This window comes from Nanorana parkeri, unplaced genomic scaffold, assembly GCF_000935625.1.
Source record: "Nanorana parkeri isolate BGI_ZX_2015 unplaced genomic scaffold, ASM93562v1 scaffold44, whole genome shotgun sequence".
NCBI classification, from domain to species: domain Eukaryota; kingdom Metazoa; phylum Chordata; class Amphibia; order Anura; family Dicroglossidae; genus Nanorana; species Nanorana parkeri.
This window is the reverse complement of record NW_017306312.1, coordinates 1556528-1583344: the sequence shown is the minus strand read 5'-3', so window position 1 is coordinate 1583344 and position 26817 is coordinate 1556528. Positions and strand designations below refer to the sequence as shown.

At 41.1% G+C, this 26817-nt stretch overlaps 1 protein-coding gene across 1 annotated transcript in view; it reads right to left on the bottom strand.

Annotated features, from left to right (window-relative positions):
- The window catches only part of LOC108800300 (dynein heavy chain 11, axonemal-like), a 321998-nt gene that overhangs the window by 129446 nt on the left and 165735 nt on the right, over window positions 1-26817 (bottom strand). Inside the window, exons 52-56 of the mRNA XM_018572279.1 lie at window positions 25272-25433; window positions 23469-23662; window positions 17284-17446; window positions 8545-8668; window positions 3203-3345 (exon numbers count right to left, since the gene is read on the bottom strand). Of these exons, the coding sequence (XP_018427781.1) occupies window positions 3203-3345; window positions 8545-8668; window positions 17284-17446; window positions 23469-23662; window positions 25272-25433 (786 nt within the window). The remainder of the gene's footprint in view (window positions 1-3202; window positions 3346-8544; window positions 8669-17283; window positions 17447-23468; window positions 23663-25271; window positions 25434-26817) is intronic.

Sequence of the window (26817 nt, the reverse complement as noted above, 5' to 3'; positions counted from 1 at the left end):
TTTATTAAACGAGCATTCAGATTTGTTCGCATTCGGAGGCGGTAGAATTCGAGAATTAAGATGCAACTGCGTGTCCGAATTTAAAGAAATTCGTACAAATATCCATTTGTAACTAAACATAATTTACATGTCTACTTCATATACTGTACAACATGTGAAGCAAGATATTGTGAAGTAGCCTTACCTCTGGTTAATTAAAACTTCAACTCTATAAACAAAAAAATGTCAAATAATGAGTCTTCAACTCTGTTCTGTGCCTGGACAATGTAGATAAATATTCAAAATGGTCGCATACACACTGAATTAGGTATTCCATTATAATATAAACCTGACACTGACTGGGTAGAAACGACATCGAAGAAATCAAAATCTTTCCTAACAAATATGTCTGCTTTATATTCAGGTCATGCTTGTTAAGTGCTAAACCCATAAACACAATTGCAATGTGACTGCTGTAATGTATTGCATGTAGACTGCCCAGCAGAGAATGTATGTACTTCTGAAAAGCTAAAAGGACCTCAATAATTCAATTTTCCTTATGTGATCAGTGGACTCTGTGAGCTGCAGTTGAAAGCAGCAACAAGATAAAAAACGCAGAAGGCAAGACTTTGGGAGGCTATTATGCTTGCGTCCCCTCCCCCAGATTTCACACACTTTTAAGGCTCCATGTGAACTCTGCACAGTGGGAATGGTTCAAACTTCAATCCACAACTTGATCAATGGGAAAAAAAGTGCTAATAGGTGCCCGAGCTGCAAAATAAGGTGCCTTGATTCCAGATTCCAGTTCCTTTAACAAAAATAGAGTCTGTGAAAGAAACCTAACTGGGCTCTATATATATGTAATAAACTACAATACACTTTAAACTAGAGGTGATCTATGTCTATCTAGAAGAACCACAAATCCCAAAATACATTTATACTATTAATAAATATAGAAAATGAACTGCGCCAATAAGCAAGCTAACAGCTACAAGGCACTGGAATGTACACCCACTGTGAGTGTGTATATGTGAAAAATGAATAACTAAATGTGCCGAGCTACAACAATGATCAGCTATAAAGAGTATAAAAAAACAGTGACTCAAACAAATGTCAGTGAAAAAAATCAATCAGGTGTAAAGTCTTTAAATCTTCATAAATCTGCAAAAATGTCCAAATATAGCAATAGTGATGAATATTTATTGTTCCTTCACCAAATGCACCATGTGCACCACACCAGATATAGTGGTGCTCACCTATATAATACTCTTTATATCTGATCATTGTTGTAGCTCGGCACATTTAGTTATTTACCTTTATACTATTATTTGTGTCAGTGTTGGCATGGAGGGATGGGGTAGTGTGTTTAAACTGAGGCCATGTTTGCCTTTGGGATTCAAACAACTGAGCTTTATTGAAACGCTTTGCTAAAGGGAAGCTTTAATCTTTCTAAGATTTTCTTAGATATCAGTGAGGATGGGATAATTTCAACAAAAATAATGATATTTTATTGGCTGGTGTACAGAGTGATACTAGTCAACAAGCAAAATCATCATCTATAGGTTACTAATGCTATACAGCAAACGGCAATTTGCTAAAGCAAAAAAATTTACTTAAAGCATATGTAAAGCTAAGTAATACGTTTGCGCAAACATCTCCCTAAAACCCTAAATTTGTTTTTTTTTTGGTTTGGCATTATATCTCTCTGTATACAGTTTTCTTAAAATTTAGTTCAAGCTAGTTTTGAATAGTTTTGGGGAAGGATTGGAACTTCTTTTTTTTACTGCTGACCAGGCTCAATTAGACAGATTTACCCTGACTTCCTGTCATTTTGACAACGGCTTCTGCAACAGGGACATAGACAGAAATGAAAATCTGACAGGTGTTCTAGCCTTTTCCTACTGGACTAAAGGAAAGCATTTTATTTCTGTCTGTGTTGCTGTTAGAGTTTCCTTCACTTCCTGTCTGATAAAACATGATCAACAGGACAGGAAGTGACGGTAAATTTCCATAACAGAGCCTGGATAGCATTAAACCATGCAGGGGCTCTAATCTTTCCCTACTCTATCAAAAACTGAGAAAACAATACAGCTAGAGATACACTTTTAAGCAAATAACAATTTTGTGAATCTGTTGCAAAGTTTCTTACCCGGAGATCCTGTTAGTAACTTCCTGTTGCAGACTGACGAAACTAAGCCGCTACTTTGCGATTAGGAGCATCGTTGTAAGCCTACCTTGTGCACACCTTCAGTTGCCCATTGGGTTGGCTATACAATACATGTGATAGATAGTCTATGGCCAACTAAAGAAGTGTACACAGCAGGTTGACAATGCTGCTGCTAATCGTGAAGCAGCAGCTCAGCGCCGTCAGCCTGCTACAGGAAGTGCTGAAACGCAATTAAAAACTCCCAAAACCTCCCTTTTGAGATTAGCGCGGTAACCGCGCTGATCCGCAACCGCCCTGATGTGAATGGGCTCTTAGGTCCATGGGGAGTCAGATATTAGCAGACATGTGTCTGTTTACCTCAAACTACCCCAGATCAGGTCCCCCAAAATGGAACTCTGTTGCACTTGGTTTTCTGGACCTGGACGGAAATGGCGATATTTGGATGTAATCGGGCACATGTCCATTTGGATCCGGCTGCCCATACATTCGGCTCTGATCAGATCCACTTGATAAACTAGCAGACAGACCTGATCGGACTGTCCATCTGAAAGAAAACTCTACTGTGTACAGTGAGAAATACCAGAAATACGGAGAATAGGTTTTGGGTTAACAGATTTTTTTAGCACCTCGGTGGAAGCATGGTTTCCTTGCTTGTGATAAAAGTGCACACAGATTTAATAAATAGGTGTCTATATGCGGACAGAAGGGAGGTTAGATATTTTCATGGGAATCATTGTAACTTAACAAAGGACAATATGCATCTTCTTATCATTCGACAGCAGCAGCCAAACTGAATTAACATCCATAAATTCAGAAGCATGCTTTGTCTTTTTCTAAGACAACAAAAATAGCATACACAGTCAGAAATCCTTTACTTCGTCCGAACCTGTGATAACATAGTGATAATGTTTAAAGGATCATAAAAATGGGACAATATATCACCAAGATATATTGTGGATGGAGGCGAGGGCATTTATCATTGTATCCCCCCCCACCCCCCGAAAGACTCTGCATTCTCCTGCGTTCTCAGTCCCATTGTCATTATTTTATACCCACCTTCAGCTGCCGACGGATCCTGTCAATAAAGAACTGCCAGCAGTTGTCTCGCGAGTCTGGGAGGCCGAGAGCGCGCAGCTCCATCCTGACTGAAGACACAATGTTGTCCATCTCTTCTTCACTAAAAAGATCCGGGATTTCTCCTACACACAAACAAATATGCACAGAGTGGGCACACAGACACCAGGCAAAGATTGTAAATGTACATTGTGGAGCATGACTACAGCACAGTGGAGTCCCACCATGGCATAGTTACCAAAGGGAATTATAAACTACTGTATTCTATGCCTTCTAAAGTCACCCTGTAATGGGGAAAGTATGAAATAAGCCACTGCTGACCTGCTCCTTATGCTGGCCATACAGTATATGTATTGTTAATTCTGATTCAGCTCAGAAAAAAAATTGCAAAATTCCTCCATCTATGATAAATAGCGTGGATGGAGGAACATGCCTTTGCCGCTAGTGTATTCTGACAGCTGGCAAGGGATGTTCCTCCATCCAGGCTGTTTAGCATAGATGGGGGAATTGAGCAATTCCCAAACAGTGATTGCATGTCACTATTCAGCCAACCATTTTCAACCCAGCTCCTTCAATGTTTCACTCGAAGTTTGTTGAGCCAGGGGGTGTCGGTAGGGCCACCCACAGTTAGAGTTTTGGCCAATTCACAGGAATCAGCCAAAATTCTAACAGTGTATGCCCAGCGTTTTTGCAATCAACTTTGGGAAAAGAAGCCGGGCCAAAAATTTATGGCCAAACAGTGACTACAGGTAATCAGCTAGGTCACTGTTTGGGTATCCTGACATCTGCGAGCACCGGGTGTCAGAATACAATAGCCCAGCAGGGGAGAATCGAGCAGGCTGATCGGGAAAACACACCAAGTGTATGGCCAACTTAAGTTGCCTCGCTGTTATGCTGACCCTCTAGCTTCAATATATTCTTAATAACTGAACCCAGAGCAAACATGCAGGTCAGGAGTGTCAGAGAAATGTCAGAAATCCTTACCTGCATATCTTTATGAGTCAATAATTCAGGACGTATAGGAGAGGCATGTTCAGAATAAGAGGTAAAAATGTTTTTTATAATACCTATGATCTGAAATATACACTTTTTGACAATGCATTCTATATCTTTGCTATGCTGGTCTAGTAGACTTTTTGCATTAACTTTCTACAGATGTTTGCCCCCCTCCAATGGCAGCTTTCAGTTTTTGGGTTTAGATGTACTTTAATTTGCTGCATGCTCTGGATCTTGGTATTGAAGCTACAGACAGCCAGACAACTAGCATTTCCAGATGGAGGCAAACAATGGTAGCCAACATATTCCTTACGTGGTCAATGTACTATAAGTGTGGCATAAAATTAGTGCCAGTAACTCGTTTTGAATTGTTTCTTTCTCTACAACTTCTTCTTAGGAAGAGAAAGCGCAATCAAGGGACTCCTTTAAATATTCTCTTTGCAGCTATTTACTATATGTGAGGAATATGCCCAATAAATATATAGCTGTCTAGGGCGTTGAACATTAAAACACTGCATAAAATCACATCTCATTTAAAGAGGTTAGCAGGTGTCTTTCATGTGATTAATTTTGTGCTGCTGTGCCTTTAATTGTATATTTAAATAAAAACATAATAGGGAAAGTGATCGCAGACTCCTCCTGGAACAAGTAGAGATAAAAAAATGTAAAAAAATAAATTCATAATAAACCGAATTATTGCTGATTGCAACTCATTATATTAAGCAGCTTGTTTGTCTTGTGTCATCGGGGTGACTTGACAGCGCCTATTACAAATCTGTACAAGTGACCTTTCACATTTGCTGATGAAGCCTATTCAAACCCCAATGCCCCGGGCTCATTTAAAATGTGTTATTTCTCTACTGTTTTGATCATGATCATATTTATCAGGGTTTTTTTTCCCCCCGTCCTTCTTCCCTCATCTGCTGTCTCCATTATCTAGGAGCAGGGCTTTAATCTTATACATGATTATTAATATCTAATATGGCGTGCAATAAATTCAATTTTAGAGAAATAAAGAATAGATAACGTAAGCTTAAACTTACTTCAGTCCACTAAAAAAACGGATGGCGTTATATTATATAAGAATTAGGAGTGCACCAATATATATATCGGCCGATATTTTTATTATTATTTTGGCATAATGCCGAAAGTGCAATTTTACAACGGCACATTCCGTGCTTTCTTTCCTCCCCGCTGGGCGCTTCTCTGTGTCCCAGCGGGGAGGAGAGAAACTGTGATAGCCGGCCGAGCGCTGTGGGACGAGAGCGCTGTCAGCTGCCAGCGTCTCCTGCCACAACGCTCAGCCTCCTATCACAGTACAGCAGAGCGATGTGTGGGCGGAGACAGGCCGCGCTGTCACAGGAGGCTGAGCTCTCCTCCCTGCACCGCTCGCTCAGCCTCCTGTGACAGAATGTCAGAGAGGAGAGCAAGGTACAAACACTCAGCGATCAGTGATCACTGAGGGGTCTACTCACTAAGCTGCCGTAGGCAGCCGAGTCAACAATCGTCCCGAAGTGAAGTAAGCTCGGCTGTTCACTTCAGGCTTGTACGGCTGATTTCAGCCATATATCGGCTGAAATCAGCCATACATTGGCTTGCTTCGTGTGGCTTCGGGTCGGCCGAACATGCACAGGGGATAGAAATTATGGAAATTCAATATAGTATTACATATTTCATTTTAGTTTTTGACCATAGATACCCTTTCATATGTGCATTATAACATCTGAAGTTACTTCTGCTTAGTCATCAATCAGCAACAGGCCAAATGTCACACACAGACGGAGAAAGAAAGTATGTTTGTGCATGCTGCACCCTAGAAGACTTTGCCTTCCGCTCTCCATACTGCTACAGGCTGCAGCTGCAAAAGGCAGCCTGTTAAGTAATGCTTCTGCAAGCTGTGATTGGCTAATAATGGGCAAGGAGTGTGGTGGCTGAACAGACTAAGAAAGGTACAGGTATGCTGTGCATCCTGTACCTCCGAACGTTAAGCTCTGGTACGTAAGCTTACCACGTAAGCATGGATCTGCTTCTGTGCTTTGCATGTCAGATTAGTTTCTACCAGGTCATTATATTAAATGCAGTATGTGAAACAGGTAAAGACTAGTTAGACAAGGATGCACATATTGTTAACCCCACACAGAAATAACAAAAAAAAATAGGGTACCATACACTTTAGGAACAGATTGATAAATCCGGCCTTTCTTAACATGAACCCCAGTTTCTTACCTGCCCACTTCAAATCCCTTCTTCTCTTTCTGCAAAATAATGGATTTCAACTTGCCCTGTTGTTCTTCATGAACATAAAAGTTGGAACCCCACAATTGCCACAGTGCTTATCTAATACTTTCCTCTGAGACATGTCCAATGCCTACCAAAACTAAAAGAAAGGGTGTAACTGAACGCCAGTTTTTTTTTTTGTTGTTTTTTTTAACGCATTTGCTAAGTACCAGCAAATCCTCTCTAATAATCTATCCCATGTACAATGATGTGCTGCATTAGTTAAAGCTGTTAGTTTTATTCAGCCCTAACAGAATAATGAGCGCCAACCTTGTGGCACCAAGACTTACAGTCCCCACTCTTATACAATGCATACAGTGAAGGCAATGTGGGTTTCTCACACTCCACCTCCTCTATTCCTAAAACGTCTGGTATTTACAGAATACAAGGTATTCTGTGATTAAATGAGGGGCAGATGAATGTCACTATCTCCACCTTGTCCAATTACAGAACGCCTTATATACTGTAGAATGAATACAAGACTTTTATGACAGAAGAAGGAAGGAAACAACCCACATAGCCACTGCAAAAATCGGTGCTAAAAGTTCGATACTGAGAGTTTTACTAATGCAGCACATTATTGGTCATGGGTCATCATAAGAGGCTATTTACTGGTAGATAGCAAATGTGCAAAAAACATTTTGTCTGGAGTTCAGCTTTGGTAGTTAAATAGAAGCTCTTCATAGATATTTGTACATCTGACCAAAGACAGGGACAACTGCTGAGGAAAAAGGGACAGAGGGATTTGGGTTCAAGTGAGGGACAGTTGGGAGGTACAGCAGTGATTCAGTTCTTTTACTACTCTAGCTCTCTAAAGTGAGGATTTATCCCCATGTAGAGAGTTTGTACCAGAACAGGTGTCCCAATTGGAAGATTTCACCTCACCTATTGCTCCAGTGACAACTCAAACATAATTTTCTGTACCGGAAACAATAGTCACCAGCACTAATAAAGAGGATGGATTTTGCCAGTGGTGACATAGACAGCAATACATTTCAGACAGCTCTTCTAACCCTACACCATCCTCAGCATTAACAAGCAAGATGGAACAAAAACAATGTGATTCTGCTTCTAAATGTTTGGTGCTAGGCACAAACCAACATGAACTACAATTATCTAGTAAGACATCAGACCATTTGCTACACATAGAAACATGTCCAGTGAATAGCCAGCAAGTCATGGCTGTTTTAAATGTGGCTGCCACTGAATGCATTAAGGCAGGCCAGATGCAGAATACACATATCCTGCTCTACTGCTCCCAAGATCAGCCCTACACTGGTCAGAAATTCTCCTGTGATTTATTGTGGAATTACCATCAATCAACTGCTACTTCTATGACCAATCGATTGCTACATCATTTATTGTAGGTTTTTTTTTTTTATAGCACCTACAAATTGCGCAATGCTTTACATACACATCAGTCTCTTCCATCAAGGAGCTTATAATCTAAAGCCCCTGTCTCAGACACATAAATACTAGGGCTGATTTAGCTATGAGCCAAGTAACCTACCAGTACGTGTTTGGCGTATGGGAGGAAACCAGAGTACTCAGAAAAACCCATGCAAGCACAAGGAGAACATGCAAACTCTATGCAGTGTCTTGGCCAGGATTTAAACCTGGAACGCAACATGCTGCATGGCGGAAGTGCTAATCGCTTAGTCACTATGCTGCCCTCTTCTATGCCAATGACCCCATGTCAGACTTGCTACACAGTAGCAGATATATGCTTTATAACGCTTCATCAAAGTCTACAGGGAACACCTAATCACAGAGTGACTGATTCATTATGGGAGATTATTAATGGAACAGGATCAAAAAACAAAAGCTCTTGAAGCCCCATTGGCTCATTGTTTTTTGGAAAACTGTAATTTCTTACTAGCATGCCATTAACCCCTTGCTGACCATTACCTGTTACCATGCCTACAACACACTGATTTCAATGTTTTGAAGTTGAGGCAGTTGTCAATAAGAGGTCACTCACATTGCCAAGCGATTAGTATAAGTGAATCTTATATGCTCGGGTGAGACATTTGAAGAATAATTGATAGTACCTGATGCCAGCATGTCATTGATTAGAACAAGGAATCGTTCATCGGGTATCTGAGCGTCTGTGTGCAGGAACACCGTGCCTATATTCTTTATTCCCACCTTGAAGTACAGGGTAGCTATATCGCTCTGCAAAATACATGAATTCACATAGAAGGAATCTTAAGTAGATAAAAAAAGATAAAAATTATACACAAATGATACATAAATAAATGTGATAAAAATGTAAGTGAAAACAGTAGAAATATTTGATTCAGTATTCTATTAAAATCTTACAAAAAAAGCATGCTATAGCTGCTCTATGAGCATGGCTACATGAACAATTTTATACAATATACACAATAGAACCTTCTTAAAACAGAAGGTGTTCATATGTCTTATTCTAAGTGGATTATTCCTGATTTTGGGATAGTGGGTGACACCGTGAAAATTATTCCTTATTGCCCCTTGACTAACCACTGGTTTATAGCACAGATACAGCCTAATATTATAGTGTAAATGGCTCTATAATAGGCTGTACCTTTGCTTTACACAACTGGTCCTAAATGTGCAGCAATAAAGTGACACTAAACTCAGGAGTTAACGCTTAAAAACACATTTAAGTACGGTAACTATTAACAATACTAAACCTTATTTGTGTATTACTCAACTGTAGATCCTCAAAGTATCTCTGAATTGGTGCTGACACTGTCCTTCCTTCTGGAGGGGGCTACTTTTGTTCTTCATGGTCCCTGTGTGTGTTGTAAAGTAGCCACGACTCCAAGCTCACTCGTGTGATGAACTACAATCTCAATGTTACAAATTAGTAAACGATTCGTGGGATTGTAGTGCATCACAGGAGTGATCTTAGAGCGGTGGCTACTTTGCAATACACACAGGGACCATGGGGAACAAAAGTATCAACCCTCCAGAAGGAAGAACAGTGTCAGCACCAATTCAGAGATGATTTGAGGATCTAGAGCCGAGTGATATACAAGTAAGATACATTTTTGTTAACAGTTAAAGTACTTTTATGCATTTTTAAGATTTACCTCCTGAAGTTAGTGTCATTTTAAGGAATACATTGCACAGCTCTAGCCACTATCTTTAAGGAATAATACCCTTTTTTTTAGGATTCATGATGGAGGAAAGACACGTAGATACCATGATTTCTAGGTTCTGCTGTGTTTCACACTGGTTCAGTGTAGGGCTTTTGGCTTTCTTTTGGCCTACTTCCCCATATCCTGTAAGATCCTGCTACACACATCAAGAATGATTATCATATCTGTTCCATGTAACAGGTCAGATATGCAGTCTTCCTCACAGAGGTATTGCTTGTAAGGCTGGGTTCACACCTGGGCGTACGGAATATGCGCGTTTGCCGTGCATTTAGTGCCGTGCATTTTTACCGCGATTTGCGGTAAAAGAACGCGCGACAAACGCGCATTTCCGAGGGCTATCCGGATGTATCCTAATGGATACGTGTGGCAAATACGCGCCAAAGAAGCTCCTGTACTTCTTTGGGCGTAAGGCGTTTTTCAGCGCGTTCCTACGCGCTGTAAAACGCCCAGGTGGGTACCATGCCCATAGGCAATTATTGGTTTTCACATGTTGAGCATTTTACAGTGCGTAGGAACGCACTGTAAAATGGCCAGGTGTGAACCGGGCCTTAGAGTCTTTCAGTCATGTGGCAGTGTGATTGTCAATCAAATGTGTCACTGTATTTATAGTGTATACACATAATGCTTGCAAATTATTGTAATGTGTTTTTGCCAGGAAAGACAAAGTGCACAAAAAAAATACAGCACCAAACAGTAAAGAGTTACAATCCACCAAAAAGATTATTGCAAGCAGCATTCAACTTCATAGCAGTATGATTGTAAATCATGTGCCACTGTGCCTTTAGTGTATACTGTACACATAATGGTTGCAATTCACTGTGATTTTCTGAGCCAGTAAAGACATAGTGCACTAAAAAACACAAAATAAGAAAGAGTTACAATGCACCAAAAAAAAAAAAATTATTGCAAGCGGCATTCAACTTCATTCAGCCTCAACATCCTAGAATTTACTTCATTAGACTTAAACACACGTCTCCTCTAACAGGTATCATCTCCCTCCACAGTAGGGGAACTGGCTCTGTGTGTGATTTAACAGCTCAGCCCCTGCTCTGCTGCATGCATCACCTCTCTTATGGTTTCAGACAGAGAGTAGAGTGATACTGAACTCCAGAATTATTGTAAAAATGGGAAGTGCAATTTGAAAGAGCAATGCCCAGATTAGAGCTCTGCATAGTAGCGCAAAGGGCTTGGTGACCTGCACCTGCTTTCATGCAATATAGCTTACAAAACATTTTGCTTTTGGTTCACAATAGTTTAAAGTGATATTAAAGTCTAAAGGTTTTCAAGCTATTTCAAATGCTGGTTAAATCACAATAGATAATGTCCCTTGATGGTTAAATGTTTTAGTTTCCTGCAGAATCAGCTGGTCCCCTAAGCATTGGCCCTGATATCCTGTTTTAAGGAGGTTTCTTTCCCTTGCAGGGTCCTATGGAGAAACCCTTGTGTACTAGTAAGTTGTGTGTGTCTCCACAAACACACAGGCACAGCAAGGCATGCCACTTCCCGACTCCCCACTCCTCCCTCTTTCCTTCTCCAAGCTAGTAGATGGACAGCTGCTGGAGACTGTGCTGTCCCTTGTGATCTTGTTTTTCATTTTAAATCTACGCTTAATGGATAATCTAAGATATCAATTGAAAGCTGCTGCACTATAGACAACTAACTCCAGATGAATGTTTTTACCAGATATACAGCGCCAATCATTCAATTAGAAATAATTATAACTAAAGGTTACATTAGAAGGTTACACCGTACATTAGAAACGGTCGCACGCCTTCCATACACTGCACGATTCTCGTATGAGAATCCCAGGAAATCCCGCAATCGTACGAGAATCGTGCAGTGTATGGAAGACGTGCGACCGTTTCTAATGTACGGTCGCACGACTTTTGTGCAGCTGGATTGGTAATGCTGGGGCCCGGCGCTGCTAGGGCCAGGGCTCCTCCTCACCTGTCAGCGGTGGCCGGTACTCATGTAAGGGTCCCGGCCCGGCCTTACATGAGTGTCGGCGGCACCCCCTGACGGCGGCCCTGGTTGTATACCAGGCCTATATTTAATTTCTAGTCTGGCATGAACTTTTGACAGCTCTAATTACTTTCCCTCAAATCCAGTAGTCATATACTCACCGGGGCTGTTGTGGAAGTACTTTTCATGCACTGTACTCTCTTTTAAGAACTGTACATTAAGAAGGCCCAGGAATTATCAGTGACAGCTCTTGACCTTGATTTAGAGTCTAAGGTTGCCTCTGACAATCTGGGTTCCACTCTTGTAGGAGCAAAGTTGGCAAAAAAAAAAAAAGGAAGTTTCCTAAACACTGTAAATAGAAGGTAGGAAATATGAGATTTATTCCCACTCGGTGTAAAAGTGGTTTTCTACCTGCAGGCTGTTAGGTGGAAAACTCCTCTACCCTATATGAAGCTATTACCAGTGGGGTTACCCAGTTTTCTTTGAAAATAAATGTACATTTGGGAAGTTGAACTGTCTGTCTTCTTTATAATTGCTTCAGAGAGAAAATTGACCAGCAAACCCAAAAGCAAGGATCTTGCTAAAGCTCTAATCAGCTGATAGAAGAAGGTGGCAGGTGATTCAGCTAGCTGGCTACAGTTTTAGATGTACTGTACTTGACTGTTGTACTTTGCACTATTTACATTACTGTACGCACATTTTGTTTTTACATATACATTTGCTGATGAGAGCAGAGGGATGGAGATATTGCATTTAGGATTGCATTAGATTCTAATATTCACATTGAAACATTTGCTATTAACATTGCTTTCACTTTTTCTGTAATCCAAATCTATGTGCTTAATCCCAATAATTAATTACATCTTTAGGATTATTGGGAGATAAAGCACTGGATGACAGCGGTCAGGGTGGCACCAAGCTAAAAACAGCTCAAGGGCTGTAGAAGGCTCAAAGCTGTTTGTGAATAATAGTAGACAGCTCATTAAAGTGCACCTGTCATTTGAGAATTATGTAGGATGCCGATGCCCCAGGCTAGCATTTTTATAAGGCAACAGTGGCAGTCCTTACAATAGTGCAGAATTAAATAGGTAGCGTTACCCAGTGCCAATCAGAATCAGCTTACAGTAGGCTACCAGATCAAAACTAATTGAGGCAACGCAGTGACTTAGCAGTTAGCACTTCTACTTTGGAGCTCTGGTGTCCTTGGTTTGAATACCAGCCAGTACACTATCTGCATGGAGTTTGCATGTTCTCCCTGTGCCTGTGTGAATGTTCTCTAGTATCTTCTCACACTCCAAAGACAGGTTGAAAGTAAATTTGCCCTAGTATTTGTATGTCTGTGTAATGGAGACCTTAGATTATAAACTCTTTAAGGGCAGAGACTGATGTATTTGTAAAGTGCTTTGTAAATTGTCAGCGCTATATAAATACTTCTAATCAAAATGGTCTGTAATTGGTAGCTGAAGCTTTCTGGACACTATTGTTCACTGTAGTATTTAATTACTCCACAAAACACCAAATGCAGCCATTTAATAGTCAGTAGCCATCAAACTCCTTTTTTTTCAAATTCACTTTTGCAGTGGAGCTACCCCCGCACTGCAAGGGTTAAACGCTCATTTTTGATCTAGAGGCAAAAATAAAGACGATACACTCATCTGATCCTCAGTCCTGCGGCAGTGACCACTCACCTCTCTCTCCACTTCGGCTGTGGTATGTCCTCATGTCTAATGGACCTGCATGAGACGTGGTGGCGTCACAGGTCCTTAGACCGCTGGAGCCCGATGCAAACAAGGCTGTGGGGACCAATCTAGCAGCAGGCTGGAACTAGGATCAGGTTAATATATTTTCTTTATTTTTGTCCCTAGACAAAAACGAACACTTAAGTCATGCAGCGCAGAGTAGCCCCAATGCAATGGTTAAAAAAAATAGCTGTGTGGTAAAAAAAATAGCAGTTGGACTCTTATTGCTTTAAAAGGGGGCAACCTTTTCCTGTATCTTTCATAGTGTCAGCCTACCTGAAATATATATTTTGATTTGTGGCAGCTGCCAGCCAGCAAGTTCATTGTCTCACCACGATTTAGTCCCTACTTCCACCCACCTCTCAAAGCTATTAAGACGGCATCTCATTTCCTGTTCTGTATTTACAGTTATTTTATATTGTGCAGATTTGATGAGGAGTTGTGAGAACTCGTAGCAAAGTGAGCAGCATTTACGCAGCTGTAGTGTCAAGAACTTGCCACTAAAATCCCTCAGAAATAAAACAAAAAAAACCTGATGGGTAATTAAACTTGCTATCACCTACCAAAAGCTAAGTTTTGGGTGGGCTGACCCTTTAAAAAAATAATTTAGCATTAGTATGAATACATCTGTAACCGTTTCCCAGCTTACAAATCAACAACTAGGAATTATGAATTAAGCTCTATCTGGTACCAAAGTTACCATGTAAATGACTGGAAACCATGGCAACTGTTGCTTGCCTTCCATCCGCTAGTGGAGACCTCTGCAGCAATTAAGGATGAGTTAAGAAATTGGTTTATTTGTTTTCTGTAATTGTGGCACTGCTTATTCTGCGCTGACCTGCAAACTGTTTTGAAAAACAATATTTGCAAATGGATAATTAAGAATTACTTCCAGGCATTATTTACACCAGAGAAGTCTCGTTGCCACCATTTTAATTGCATTGAAGTGCTAGAAATGGCATTGTTTGTGTAGAATATAATGATGGGAAAGAATACTCACCCGTTTGGTGCTATGGAAGCAAGTGAAAGACGTGACCATATTATAATGCAAACTGGTGCAGTACGTCAGAGACTTGTTATATATTATCATGATTTTTATTTTAAACTAATTATTATGTATGAAAAATTAAAGTATATGTAAACCTAATCGCTCAAATCTCATAAAACCTTAATGTTTTATGTAATTTTCAACATAAATCTACAGATTCGCTTAAAATAACACTTGTTGACCCTGCCTTGTTCAGACACTACTTCCTGTGATAGGATGACAACGCTCTATCTCTGTCTCCCAATTATACTTAGTTGTCACCCTGTCACTCAGGCTTCCGAAAGAGTCTATAAGTGATCATTTCAATACATAATTACAATTTAAAGTCGTTACATGTATTTAGTAAGATCCTATAAGCTGAGCTGGAAGCATAGAAAAGGGCACGTACTGTACACATGTGCACTGAATGTAAGGGAACAGCTCCTCCCGGAGAAAAATTAGGTAGGGCCTAAGTGCTCACAGATTCTGCAGCCCAGGTACAGTACATCTTGGAACAACCCAGGTAAACGTTCGCAAACAGTGTTTGTGTTCATTAAAGCGGACCCTTACACTCAAGAATCAAATTCTACCAATGCCTCCCTCTATTTATGATGATTAATAATAACAAAGACATGCTAGGTGTAAAATGCTGTGATTGTGAAATACTTACACTTGCAGGGCATTCACTTCCTGCTTTGAAAGGGGAAAATGACTTCATTTTGGCAAAGCAATGCACACTGGGGTTGCCTTGTCATCAGCAGAGCATTGTTGGGAAATCTCATCTGTAATCTCACAAGATCTCAGGGAAAGGCATTTTCCTCCCCTGAGATGATGTGCATGGTCACATGTCCTAGTCACATGTCTAGTCACATGTGCCAGAAATCCAGGAAGTAATAGGAGAGCTAGTAACCTGCCCTCAGTAAACATGTCCACTGCCAGAAGACTGGGGAAGAAAACAGAAATAAGGTATGCAAAGCATACAAAGCTGGGAATTATCTAGAAGTATGTGTTTGTAGATTGCCATTACTAAACATTTCTAAATGTGTATTTGTTGTTATTTTAAAGATATGGGTAAAGGTCCACGATAAGTCATTCTCTCTAGATACTGATAAATTGTCTATACTGTAGGTGTCCACTGCATCATAATGCATTTCCAGTGCACATTATTTTTAGGTGGAGTCAGGGAATGCATTATTGCTCACATTGGCAAGGGGTTCACCCCGAGAAACCCTATTTCAGTGGTATGATATGGAGCAAAGCCTACAGTTTGCCTATGTATAGTGGATCACAAGTCACTACATAGAAACAATGGTACACTGTATTATTGGTAAAGGAGAGTGCAGTGCATAAATCAATTAGGTTTTTACCAAAGTGCTCTTACACAGTCTACACCACTAATATTTTTTGGACACAAAGAAGCATAGGGTGGATCTTTAAAACACTGCTGGAGGCACAGGTTGAACCTCCCTGGTGCCCAATCTGCAGCTCTTTGGCACTTTTTTGGCTGCCCTCAGGACCTATGCAGACAGTAGTCTGTGTTTCTCTACTACCTAGCAATAGCAGCGATTTCTAGCAGTTTCATGCAATGTTTGCAGTCTCTGAGCATCTCCTGCAGCATGCCTACACTCTCAGACCATTTCTAACAACATGCCTGTAGTCTTTCCCCTGTTCCATGTATCAGCAGACTCTAAAACATTTATGTAACATTACATCCACTGAATATTACATGCGGTCCTTTGGTGATGTCAAGGACCGCACATGAGGCCCCCTATATCAGTAGAGTTGACCACCACTGTCATAAAAAAAACCTAATAGTAGGTCACTTATAGGACTTACAGCAGGCAGAATGATGAAACAGGGGCACAAAAATATAGCAACACACTCATCTTTCCTAGGTCCACTGTGTGCAGATGCCATTAAAAAAATTCTAAGTGCTTGCCCAGTTTTAGCTGCATTCATTTTTTAATGGGCTGCTCCATAGCACTGCATGGTAATGCACAAGATACCGCATGTTAAAGTATGGTGCAGATGAGAACATCAAGGGCCCGACCACATTCCACCACGAGCAGAGGAGAGTGCTGGCTCTTGGGAGAGCAGTAAGTCTTTGGAGAAATAAAGTACAGTATGTATTTCTCTATTCGAAACTTTGGTACTGATATTTTAAAGCTGACTGGAGTTCAGCTTTGAAGATAAACAGCTAAATCTGAAGTAAAAGCGTATATATGTGGGTGGTTTTACCTGACAAAGGAATTACAGTATATTTCTGTACAATCAGTCCTGAGATTGACACAATTCTGTCAGACAGCAGAGACAGGTTGATGACTGTTATTTCTCTACTGCACTTATGCAATTCCCCTGATCCCTCCTTTTGTCAGCATGTTCTTTGTGGTGGTTAGTGGGGTTGGAGGTGGTGGCCAGTGTCTCACCCAGCTCCTGGCAACCAGTGATGGATGCAGACCAGAGCATCCCAGGTTGCAAAGAGCTGGGCCGGGAGAGGTGAATGGACCTTACACATCTCCTCGCCCGGCTCTGAGCACACTGGGACGCTCTGGCCGGAAAGAGGGTGGCATGCACACTGCAACCATTTTGCAACAGAGCAGCTAGTATACAACAGACATGCCGTTCTGCCTGCCGCGCCCCCACATGACCCAGGGGAATGCCACCTGAAGCTTCAGGCTGCCTCATTAAAGGGAGAGCCCTGGTCAGTATGTTTGCATGTAGCTCCCCTGATTGGCTCATACTGCTAACCATCCTTCTCCCAGTCTAAGTGTTGCTGTTCAGGGGATTGCAAGAGGCTGATATTAAGTCAAATTTGTGAACATAATTTACGCTTAATAATTTTTAATGGATACACCACTGCATCCATGGGTATTGAGCATCCCATGCCTAAAGGATCTTGCACATTGTATGTCTTACCCGGAGATCATTGATACTGTAACCTTTACGAAGAGTTATTTGGAAAACTTCAAGAGCGCTCAGGAAAGCAGCCAGGCGACATAAGCTTTGCTTGCCACTACCTCCAACTCCAATCAGAAGAGCATTTCCATATGGGAACTCCAGAATTCGACCAATACGGCAGCTGTAACGTCAAAAGGGAGAGGTTGGGATAATCTGGCAATAACACAACACGTGTTTCATCAAGCTAATGACTAAAGAATTACCCTAGGAGACAGAGCGCTTCCTAAAAGTATTTTGAGTCCAATACAGATGATTCCAAGGCTGCATATCAGCAAGCAACCCAAATAATAATAAAGTAAAGAAGATGTCTGGATATTTATTTGCTACTGGAAAGTATGTATCACCGTGTTTTATGAAGGCGCACATTCATCTTTTATTGTCATCTGTCTTATTTCAAATCAAAGTGTATTTTTAGCCAAAAACCTTTTATTTTTAATAAGAGTAGGGAATGGGTAAAAACCGGTTTAGTTTCTTTTTCTTTTACTCTCTATAACCCATTAAAGAGATTTTCTTTTACTTCCCGGGAAATTGTGTTCTTTCACATAACGCTCGGGAACAAAATGATTGATGCCAGAGAAAACTAATAGCTTTCATTGGCGGGCCAACGATAGTGCAGATCAATGGGAGAAATGATCAGCCAGAGGCGGTTGCCTGAGGTGGCATCTTTTTGGGTCACGTAGGGGGGAAAAGGCAGAGCGGCAGAGCAGTGTGTCTGCTGCCCCCTTTCCATCCAGAGCATCCTAGGTTGCTATGAGCTGGACCGGGAGATTTTTAAAGACCATACACATCTCCCCACCCAGCCCTTAGCAACCTGGTATGCTCTGGCCGGCCACCCACTGAGCCTGATGTCACAGGTTGCCAGGAGCTTGGCGGAATGCCAGCCACAGCATCCCCGGTTGCTAAGAGCTGGATTGGGGAGATGCAGAGCCCTTTCATATCTCCCCGCCCTGCTCTTAGCGGTGTCACTATTCACCAACACCACATACCCCCGACTCTGCGCCATGCAGCAAACCTTTATTCCCGTCCCCGGTCACGTCAGGCGGTAAAACAGCTAGGGATGTCCCTAAATTAATTGAACAATGATGGATGCCATTCAGACAGAAAATAAAGGTGTGCTCAAGTTAGCTGCTACAACTTTAAAGTGTTATATTGTGTAGATGCAAGCTTACAAGGAATTGAGAGTATTCAGGTTCAGCACAGGGTAAGACTTGGTGCAAGTGTGGGGAAAAAAAGGGACGTTGGACTTCAGCTTTAACACCGTTTTCTTTTTCTCTTGAAGTTATAACTATGTTCAATTAATAATGCACTGTGACGAGCCATGATGATGAGCAAGGCTCGAGAACCTGTCAACCAATCAGCCCTCACCTTTTTTTTAATTCAAAAATGGTCAGGGCAATAAGCAATGCTTGCTGATTGTTTGATATAGCATAAAGCATTCTGAACATTACTCCTTGCCACACAAGCCTACAATTTCTGCTTGGAAATGAGCAAAATTGAAACATTTTTCATTAGGTACAATGGATGCTTAAAAAAAAGCCTTTGCAAGCATGAAAGAACAAGAAAGGTACGATAATACATTTTTTTATAAAAGGTGACTTGAATGGAGGAAAAATCCTTTATATTTCAGGCAATAAGGTGCCTATAGCTTCTGGTAATTGCTAGAAATCATTTCACCTAAGGACTTTAGAACTTATTGAAAAAAGCAGTGCAAAGAATAATGGTGATGTGCAAAGTGCAGTAACCCACGGCAACCAATTATAAGTATATTACAGTCAGATCAGAGAAAAATTAATTTTGATTGGTTACTGTGGGTTTCTGCTCTTTGTACATTGCTCTTTGAATTATTTAGTATTAAGCTCAGAAGAGTTTTCAAATTAAAAACCTACAGTAAGTTCTGCTGTGTTATCATTAGAGTTAACACCATAAAAGTGTAATACTTGTCCATACTTTTCCATACTTTTTCAATTTTTTAAAAATGAATTCCGGGATAAGCAAATTTTGTCTAAATACGAGAGTCATGTGTATTTTTACTTGAATCTTGATGTTCTTTGTGTATTTCTTCCAGATCTGTGCAGTAATCCGGTGGGAAACGTTACTGCTGTACAGGAGCTTCCTGAAATAAAGACCAGTCACTGCTGCTCTCTCTCCTTGAACAGGTCTTGTATCCGCCCTCTCCTGTAGTTTTGTGTAGGCAACCGGTAGTGGGTGGGGACTGCTGGCCCCTTCCACAGTTCTGCTCTCTGAACAGGATATGTACAGCACAATGATGATGTCACAGCTACTTTTACAAAGAGATATCTAGGTTTGCAAAGGCATTTGGTGCACACAAAGTGGATTTACAGTATATCCTTTGTGGTTATTGAGGAATATATTTACATTACATTTTTTATGAGTTCAGCCTTAAAGAAAAACTCTGGGGAAAAATTATTTGTAACCCTTGCAGTGGGGCTACCCCTGTACTGCAAGGGTTAAGTGCTAATTTTTGTCTAATTTTTTGTCCTCGGAGACGGATGACTGTTAGACTGGTCCATCCAGCATTTTTCCAACTCTGCTCCAGCGGTCTAAGGATCCTCGAGTCATCACGTCCAATACACTGTGTAGAGGACATGAGGACGTCAAGGGACAAAAGAGGCGTAAGGGGAGATAGGCTGGAGGGAGCGCTGTAACAGCCAGCCGGCTCCGAGCTTTAGGTGAAAATAACTTTTTTTTATGGTTCAAGTCCTGGCCAGGTCACTATCTACAAGGAGTTTGCATGTTCTCCCGATGCTTGTGTGGGTTTCCTCGGCTACTCCGGTTTCCTACCACACTCCAAAGACATGCTGGAAGGTTAAATGGCTCCTGTCTAAGTTGGCCCTGTATGTATGCATGTGAGATATGGACCTTAGATTGTAAGCTCCTTGAGGGCAGGGGCTGATGTGAATGTGCACTAAAGTGTTGCATACATTTTTGGCACTATATAAATACCTGTAAAAGTGTGCTTTACAAAGCTGTGGCAAACTAAAACTCTAACCCAAATCATATGAGTGCACCTAAAATTAATTTCCTTATGGTTGTTCCCTTCTGTTGAGTCATAAAATACCTATCTATAACCAAGACACTCATAATCAATTAGTTCAGCTACAAAGCGGCACAAATGTACTATATTGCACACAGTTTAATATTCTTATCATGCCAACTCATCATTTTATAGTCAAACTTTAAAATGGAACTCCTGGTACACACAGCTAAAAGATGAAATACAAATTTCTGAAATGTTCGATCTGCCTAAGGATTTGCCCAAGGATTTGTAATTCAGTTCAGGCAGATCTGTGATTCCCTTTTCCAGTGTCACAGCTTGGTATTTGACACCCAATATTTCTTATTTCAGCATTGCAGGTTCTTGTGTCACCTATCTCTTCAATGGAGGACACATAAGCAATGTTTTGTTGTTGATCCACTGCCCAAGTAATCACTGTCCAATTCTAATGCTGATTCATTGCAAGTGATATGGGAAATTGCAAACTGAAATAGCAAAAATCTGTCAAAAAATGCCTGGCTGTGGATTGTGAATCACAAGATTAACTGAACAGGCTTGTAAATCCTTTGACAGTTTAGAACAGCATTTCTTGACCTTTTTTTAGTGACGGCAGCCTTTAAATGTATGTAAATTTTTAAGGCACCCCCAGTCTAAATTGTAAAAAAACATTGTGTAGCAGAGCCTCACCTTCACATCAGAGCCCTCATTAGATCAGGAGCCCTCTTAACATTAAGAGCTCTACTTTCACATCAGAGTCCCCCCATGCACGCTAGGAGCCCCCCTCCCATTACATCACTGCCCTTCTTTTAACATCACAAGTCCCCTTCACATCAGAATCCCCCCCCCATAACATCACAAGCCCTACTTCACAAAGGAGCCCTCTTTACATCAGACAGAAGCCCCACCATCACATCAGGAGCCCCCATCTCATATCAGAGTCCCCCATGGACATTAGAGTAGCCCTTCACATCAAAAGCCTGCCTGCATCATGCAAAGGTATGATGCTGTGCAGAAATTTCAAGGCAGCCCTGAGAAAGGCAGAAAGCACCCCAGAGTGTCATGATGTGCCGTTGAGAAAGGCTGGTTAAGACAAGTTCGGCATTTGTTTTTATTCTGTTTTACGCTGTTTGTCTAGAGTTCCACTTCGTATTTTCTGTTTCGAATGACCTAGAGAAATATGTTGTAAAACGAAGAAATGTGGAAAACATGTAAATCCCAGAAAAGAGTATAATTGTGGTAGGTAAATCTTAATGCACTGGACTAATACTGTGCAGAAAACTAATCTCCTGTACCAATACACATTAGATGAAAATTACCTTCTAGGCTTAGGAAAAGAGAAAAGTAAGTGGTATTTTTATTATTATTATTATTACTATAATTATTATTATATTACAGGATTTATATAGCGCCAACAGTTTGCACAGCACTTTACAAGATAAAGGAAGACAGTACTGTTACAATACAATTCAAGACAAGAGGGTTAAGAGGGCTCTGCTCGTGAGAGCTTACAATCCAAAGGGAGGGGCAAGTGATACAAAAGGCATTCATTGTGAAGGATGAATGGATGGAGAAAGTAAAAGTTCAGTTGTTAGGTAGAGGTGGAATATGCTTCCCTGAAGAGATGAGTATTCAAAGATCATTTAAAGGTGGACAGAGTAGGAGATAGGTGGACAGATTGGAGTAGGATGTCCCAGAGGATGGGAGAGACTCAGGAGAAATCCTGTAGGTAATCATGGGTGGAGCTGTCAAGAAGGCTAGAGAGCTGGAGGTCCTGGGAGGAGCAGAGAGGACGGTTAGGGTGATATTTTAAGACAAGATTGGTGATTCAGTTAATGGCTGAGATGTGGTTTACTTTGTATGTTATTGTTAGTATTATGAATTTTATTTGTTAGGCAAGGGGAAAGCCAGTGGAGGGATTGGCAGAGAAGACCTGCGGCCATCAAGTGGTTGGTAAGGTGAATAATTCTGGTAGCAGCATTCATGATAGACTGAAGGGGGATAGACTGTGTGGAGGAAGGCCAACAAAGAGGCAGGTGTAATAGTTAAGGCGAGTGATAACAAGGAGGTGAATTAGAAGCTGTGCGGTTTAATTTCTTAAGAAGGTGTGAATAGATATTGTTTCTCCAAAATAACAGGTTCTGAGGGTGTCTGTTGAGTGCAGATATAACATCAGCATGTTATTCCTTAACTTTTAAAAGGAAAGTTGTTTAGCAAGACAATCCAAACTCTGTCTGCTGAATACATGTATCTTAGTGATCAGTGGCCTATCTGCAAGTTCCCATTAGTTATCATGTGAATTTGCCATAGCGCAGAGGGTGAATGCCAGCAAATGCAAATTTTAGACTACGCTCCTCATTTGCCACTAAGTGAATATGCAGGAAATGTGTGCAGTGGTGAGCAGGTAGGAACGGGCTTGGCTATTCCTCTATAGTAATCAATGACAAGTCACTGATGAAATCAATGATTCCTTATTCTGCAAATGATAAAAGTTGAGACAAGATTAGGGCCAGGGGCTGTAACATATGAGGTACCACAAATATGGGCAATGTTACCGAAATCTGAATATCTCATTGAAGGATGGGAGATACAGAAATTACATTATCCAGTGAACATGCAGGCAAATAATGTGATTTACCTGCTGCTGAAAAAGCAGCGAAGCATTGTCAATGCAATCGAGGGCTTCTTTGTAAACATGCTCCTCTGGGTTCCCTTGCCTTTAACAGTCATACACATGTAATAATCATGTCATTCATGATGAAACAGCTATTGAGAATGATCGGCCAATTTTCACATTAGCAATAGCAGCATATCTCCGAAAACTCACACAAGAGTGATAACATCATATTAAGAGATCTAAACAGCTCTATCATTGGCTAAAATACATGAGTAGAGGAAGGCATGTTTGATCTTGTATGAGGAAAGGGGAACACGTTGTCAAAGTTCACTAGACAATGACAAGCACTTCCATCTTTTGCACATGATTATTAAAACTTGCCTGGTAACCAATACATGTTCTGAGTGCTGCTACTGACGCTTGGGTCTGTCACTTGGACTGTGTACAGTCAGTCCCAATTGTGTGTCAGAGAAGAACCTACTTTTATATTCAAAGAGTGTTCAGAAAACTCACATGTGCTGAATGGCTTCCTCAAACAGAACCAGATTCATTGCAGCATGGATCTCATTGTAGTGTTCCAGAGCATCTGTAAGAATTCTTGTCAGCTTTTCCCAGTCTGATATAGGGAAATAACGTGGTTCTCCAACCCCATGGGCAAAGTGACAGTAAACTAGTGGCTGAGTGATGAATATATGTTCATCTACACCCTGTCGGAAGAAGGTGATCACAGTTGTTTGGTTACTTCTATTGTATGTAAACCTTAAAATAACAATTCATGAAATACAGTTTACATCCACTTGTTCCAGCCGTGTCATTCATATTCTTTCCATCTTTCTTTTATTTTCGTGGTGATCAGGCCCGTTTCTTAGCTTGCAGTCCTGGATTGACAATGCTCTCAATAAGCAATGTCACCCTATTATGTGCGCTACCTGTGGACTCAAAGTTGATGTTTCATTGCACAATGCACCAGCATGTATAGCTTTGAGTTCAAATGGAGCACAAGGCATCGTGGGATGTCCACAGCATCAGAGGTAGACATGCACCGATGTGTACAGCGTTACTAGCTGAGTGGATTAAGGTGGAATTCCACATGCCTACATGGGACATTGCCTTAGAAATAAGGGAATGTTTATAGAAGGGTTTATTTTACTTTAAAGTAACACTAAACTCAGAAGTAAAATCTTAAAAATGCGTTCACGTACCATACCTATTAACAAAAAATTTATCTTATTTGTGTATTATTCGGCTGTAGATCCTCAAATCATCTCTGAATTGGTGCTGACACTGTCCTTCCTTCTGGAGGGTGGCTACTTTTGTTCTCCATGGTCCCTGTGTGTGTTGTAAAATAGCCACCACTCCAATCTCACTCCCATAATGGACTATAATTTCAATACAAATTAGTAAACTAAACGTGATTATTGTCCATCATGGAAGTATGATTGGAAAGGAGTTAAATCTTTTTAAAAAATGCACTTAAGTACCTTAACTATTAACAAAAATGTACCCTACTTGTATATCACTCGGCTGTAGATCCTCAAATCATCTCCGAATTCATGTTGACATTGTCCTTCCTTCTGGAGGGTGGCTACTTTTTTTTTCCCATGTGTGTGTTGTAAAGTAGTCACCATTTCAAGCTCACTCCTGTGATGGACTACAATCTCATGATTAGTTTACTTATTTATATTTAGATTGTAGTCCATTAAGGGAGCGAGTTTGGAGCGGTGGCTAGGCACCCTCCAGAAGGAAGGACAGTGTCAGCACCAATTTTTAAGATTTAACTTAGTGTCACTTTAAAGTGTTTTTTTTTGCTGATGTAGATAATATAAGATGAGGGTGGTGATGATCAGGGCCGGATTTACTCTCTGTGCTGCCCCAAGGCCAGGTTTCTCAATGCACCCCCCTCCCCGCCAAACCCCCCTCACGGAGAATGGCAGACCCGCAGGCTGCATACAAGTGATCTTGTATGCAGCAGTGAAATCGCCGAGATCACTTGTACTTGTACTTCCCCGCTGTACATTTAGTCCTGCTTGCCCAAAGCAGAGCTAAATGTAGAAAACAACTGCACACCCGGCGCCTGGAACTGCAAGTCCCGGGAATCGGGAGATAGGAATTCCACATGCCTGCTGCCCCTCTACTCCGTGCTGCCCCAAGGCCGGGCCTTGGTTGGCCTTGTGGGAAATACGGTCCTGGTAATGATAATAAAAATGATAATGTCTTATTTTCTGAATATTGTAAGAGTTTTTGAAATGTAATTCCCTCAATGAGCATTCATAGATTGTCTTTTGACAGTACAAGGTTTCTATGCAAAGGCCATACCTCAAAGAATCTCTTTGCTGTGTCAATAAGCACTTTTTTAAAATGTTCAATGTCTTTTTCTTCCATGAGCTTGTCCGAATAGACTCTGCAGGACTCATGAAGCCACAAGTGGACCAAATCACTGGAGAAACGAATACACTCAGATGAAGCAAAAAGCATTCCCTGTGAATGACAAGGCAAAGTAATGTACAGTGATAGAGATTACTTGAGATAAATATACTTTGTTAATGCCCACCTCCAGATACACCTTTTTATTTTGTTTTGGATAGAATGTGGAAGGGTTGGAGCCTATATTGGGATTTTACTGCTGTGTGTGCCCCATTTTCTCTAGTGTTTTGTTAGGAATAGATGGGAAATCTCTCCAATGGGGATGCAGACAAAAAAACATTTTTAGAAGAGGGAGGCCGAGTTAGAAAATCTGACAATGTTTCATTTCTTACTATGGAAAGAATGATACAGACAGCTTATTATGCAAGAAACAAACAAACAAAGCTAAAAATAAAGATTATATAAATATATAAGTGTAGCGCACCCCCTAATCTGAAAGTATACTGGATCTCCCTGTCTTTCTTCTGTAATGGACCTCAATCAATCAATACACAGCACACCAGCACACTTTGGGAGGTTTAAACAATCACTGGGCGCTGCTCTGTGTCCCAGCGGGGAGAAGAGAAAGTGTGACAGCCGGCCGAGCGCTGCGGGAGGAGAGCGCTGTGAGCGGCCGGCGTCTCTCCTCCCACACCGCTCAGCCTCCTATCACAGTCCGGCAGAGCGGTGTGTGGGACGGAGGCAGCACGCGCTGTCACAGGAGGCTGAGGTCTCCTCCCTGCACTGCTCGCTCAGCCTCCCGTGACAGCTGTCAGGATGGAGAGCAAGGTACAAACACTAAAAAAAATAAAAAGTTTATAAAAAATAAATACAAATAAAATATAAAACTTTTTTGAAAAAATTCAAATAAAAAACATTTTCGGTTTCAGTTTCGGCCTGACATTTTTTTTAAATTTCAGTTTTTACATTTCCATTTCGGTGCACCTCTAATATATACCAAAAGATGCGAACACACTGCCTTTACACAGTATAGCACCTCAACTGTGTATCGGACACAATTATAGTGGTAGTTACGTATATCAACAAAAGACTATTTTGTAACATTCCCACTAAATGTGTGTCAACTTGGAATGCAAGATTTAGTCCCAATATACCCGGATACCTAACCAACTGGCCATTGACCAGTGGTACTATCTTTGGTTAGTTTATGCTGGGGCCCAAAGTGTTGTTGGTAAAGAGCTCTATAGATCAGCGGTATTAAGGCCTGAGGTCACTCAACGATCCTGCAATGAAGATGGTGGTCCAGTGGTTGGTCAGTGAGAAGTGTAATGGCAGAACACCTCTCCAGCTTACTTCTCCAGGATTCAAGCAGTCGCTCTGATTGGATAGACGACAGGCAATGATCCCTGATCTCCGCAGTCAACCAGTCAGCGGGTTGGTCAGCTTCAGCGTCCATTAATTTAGGCCAGGCCGCAGCTCACGATCTCTGCACGAATAG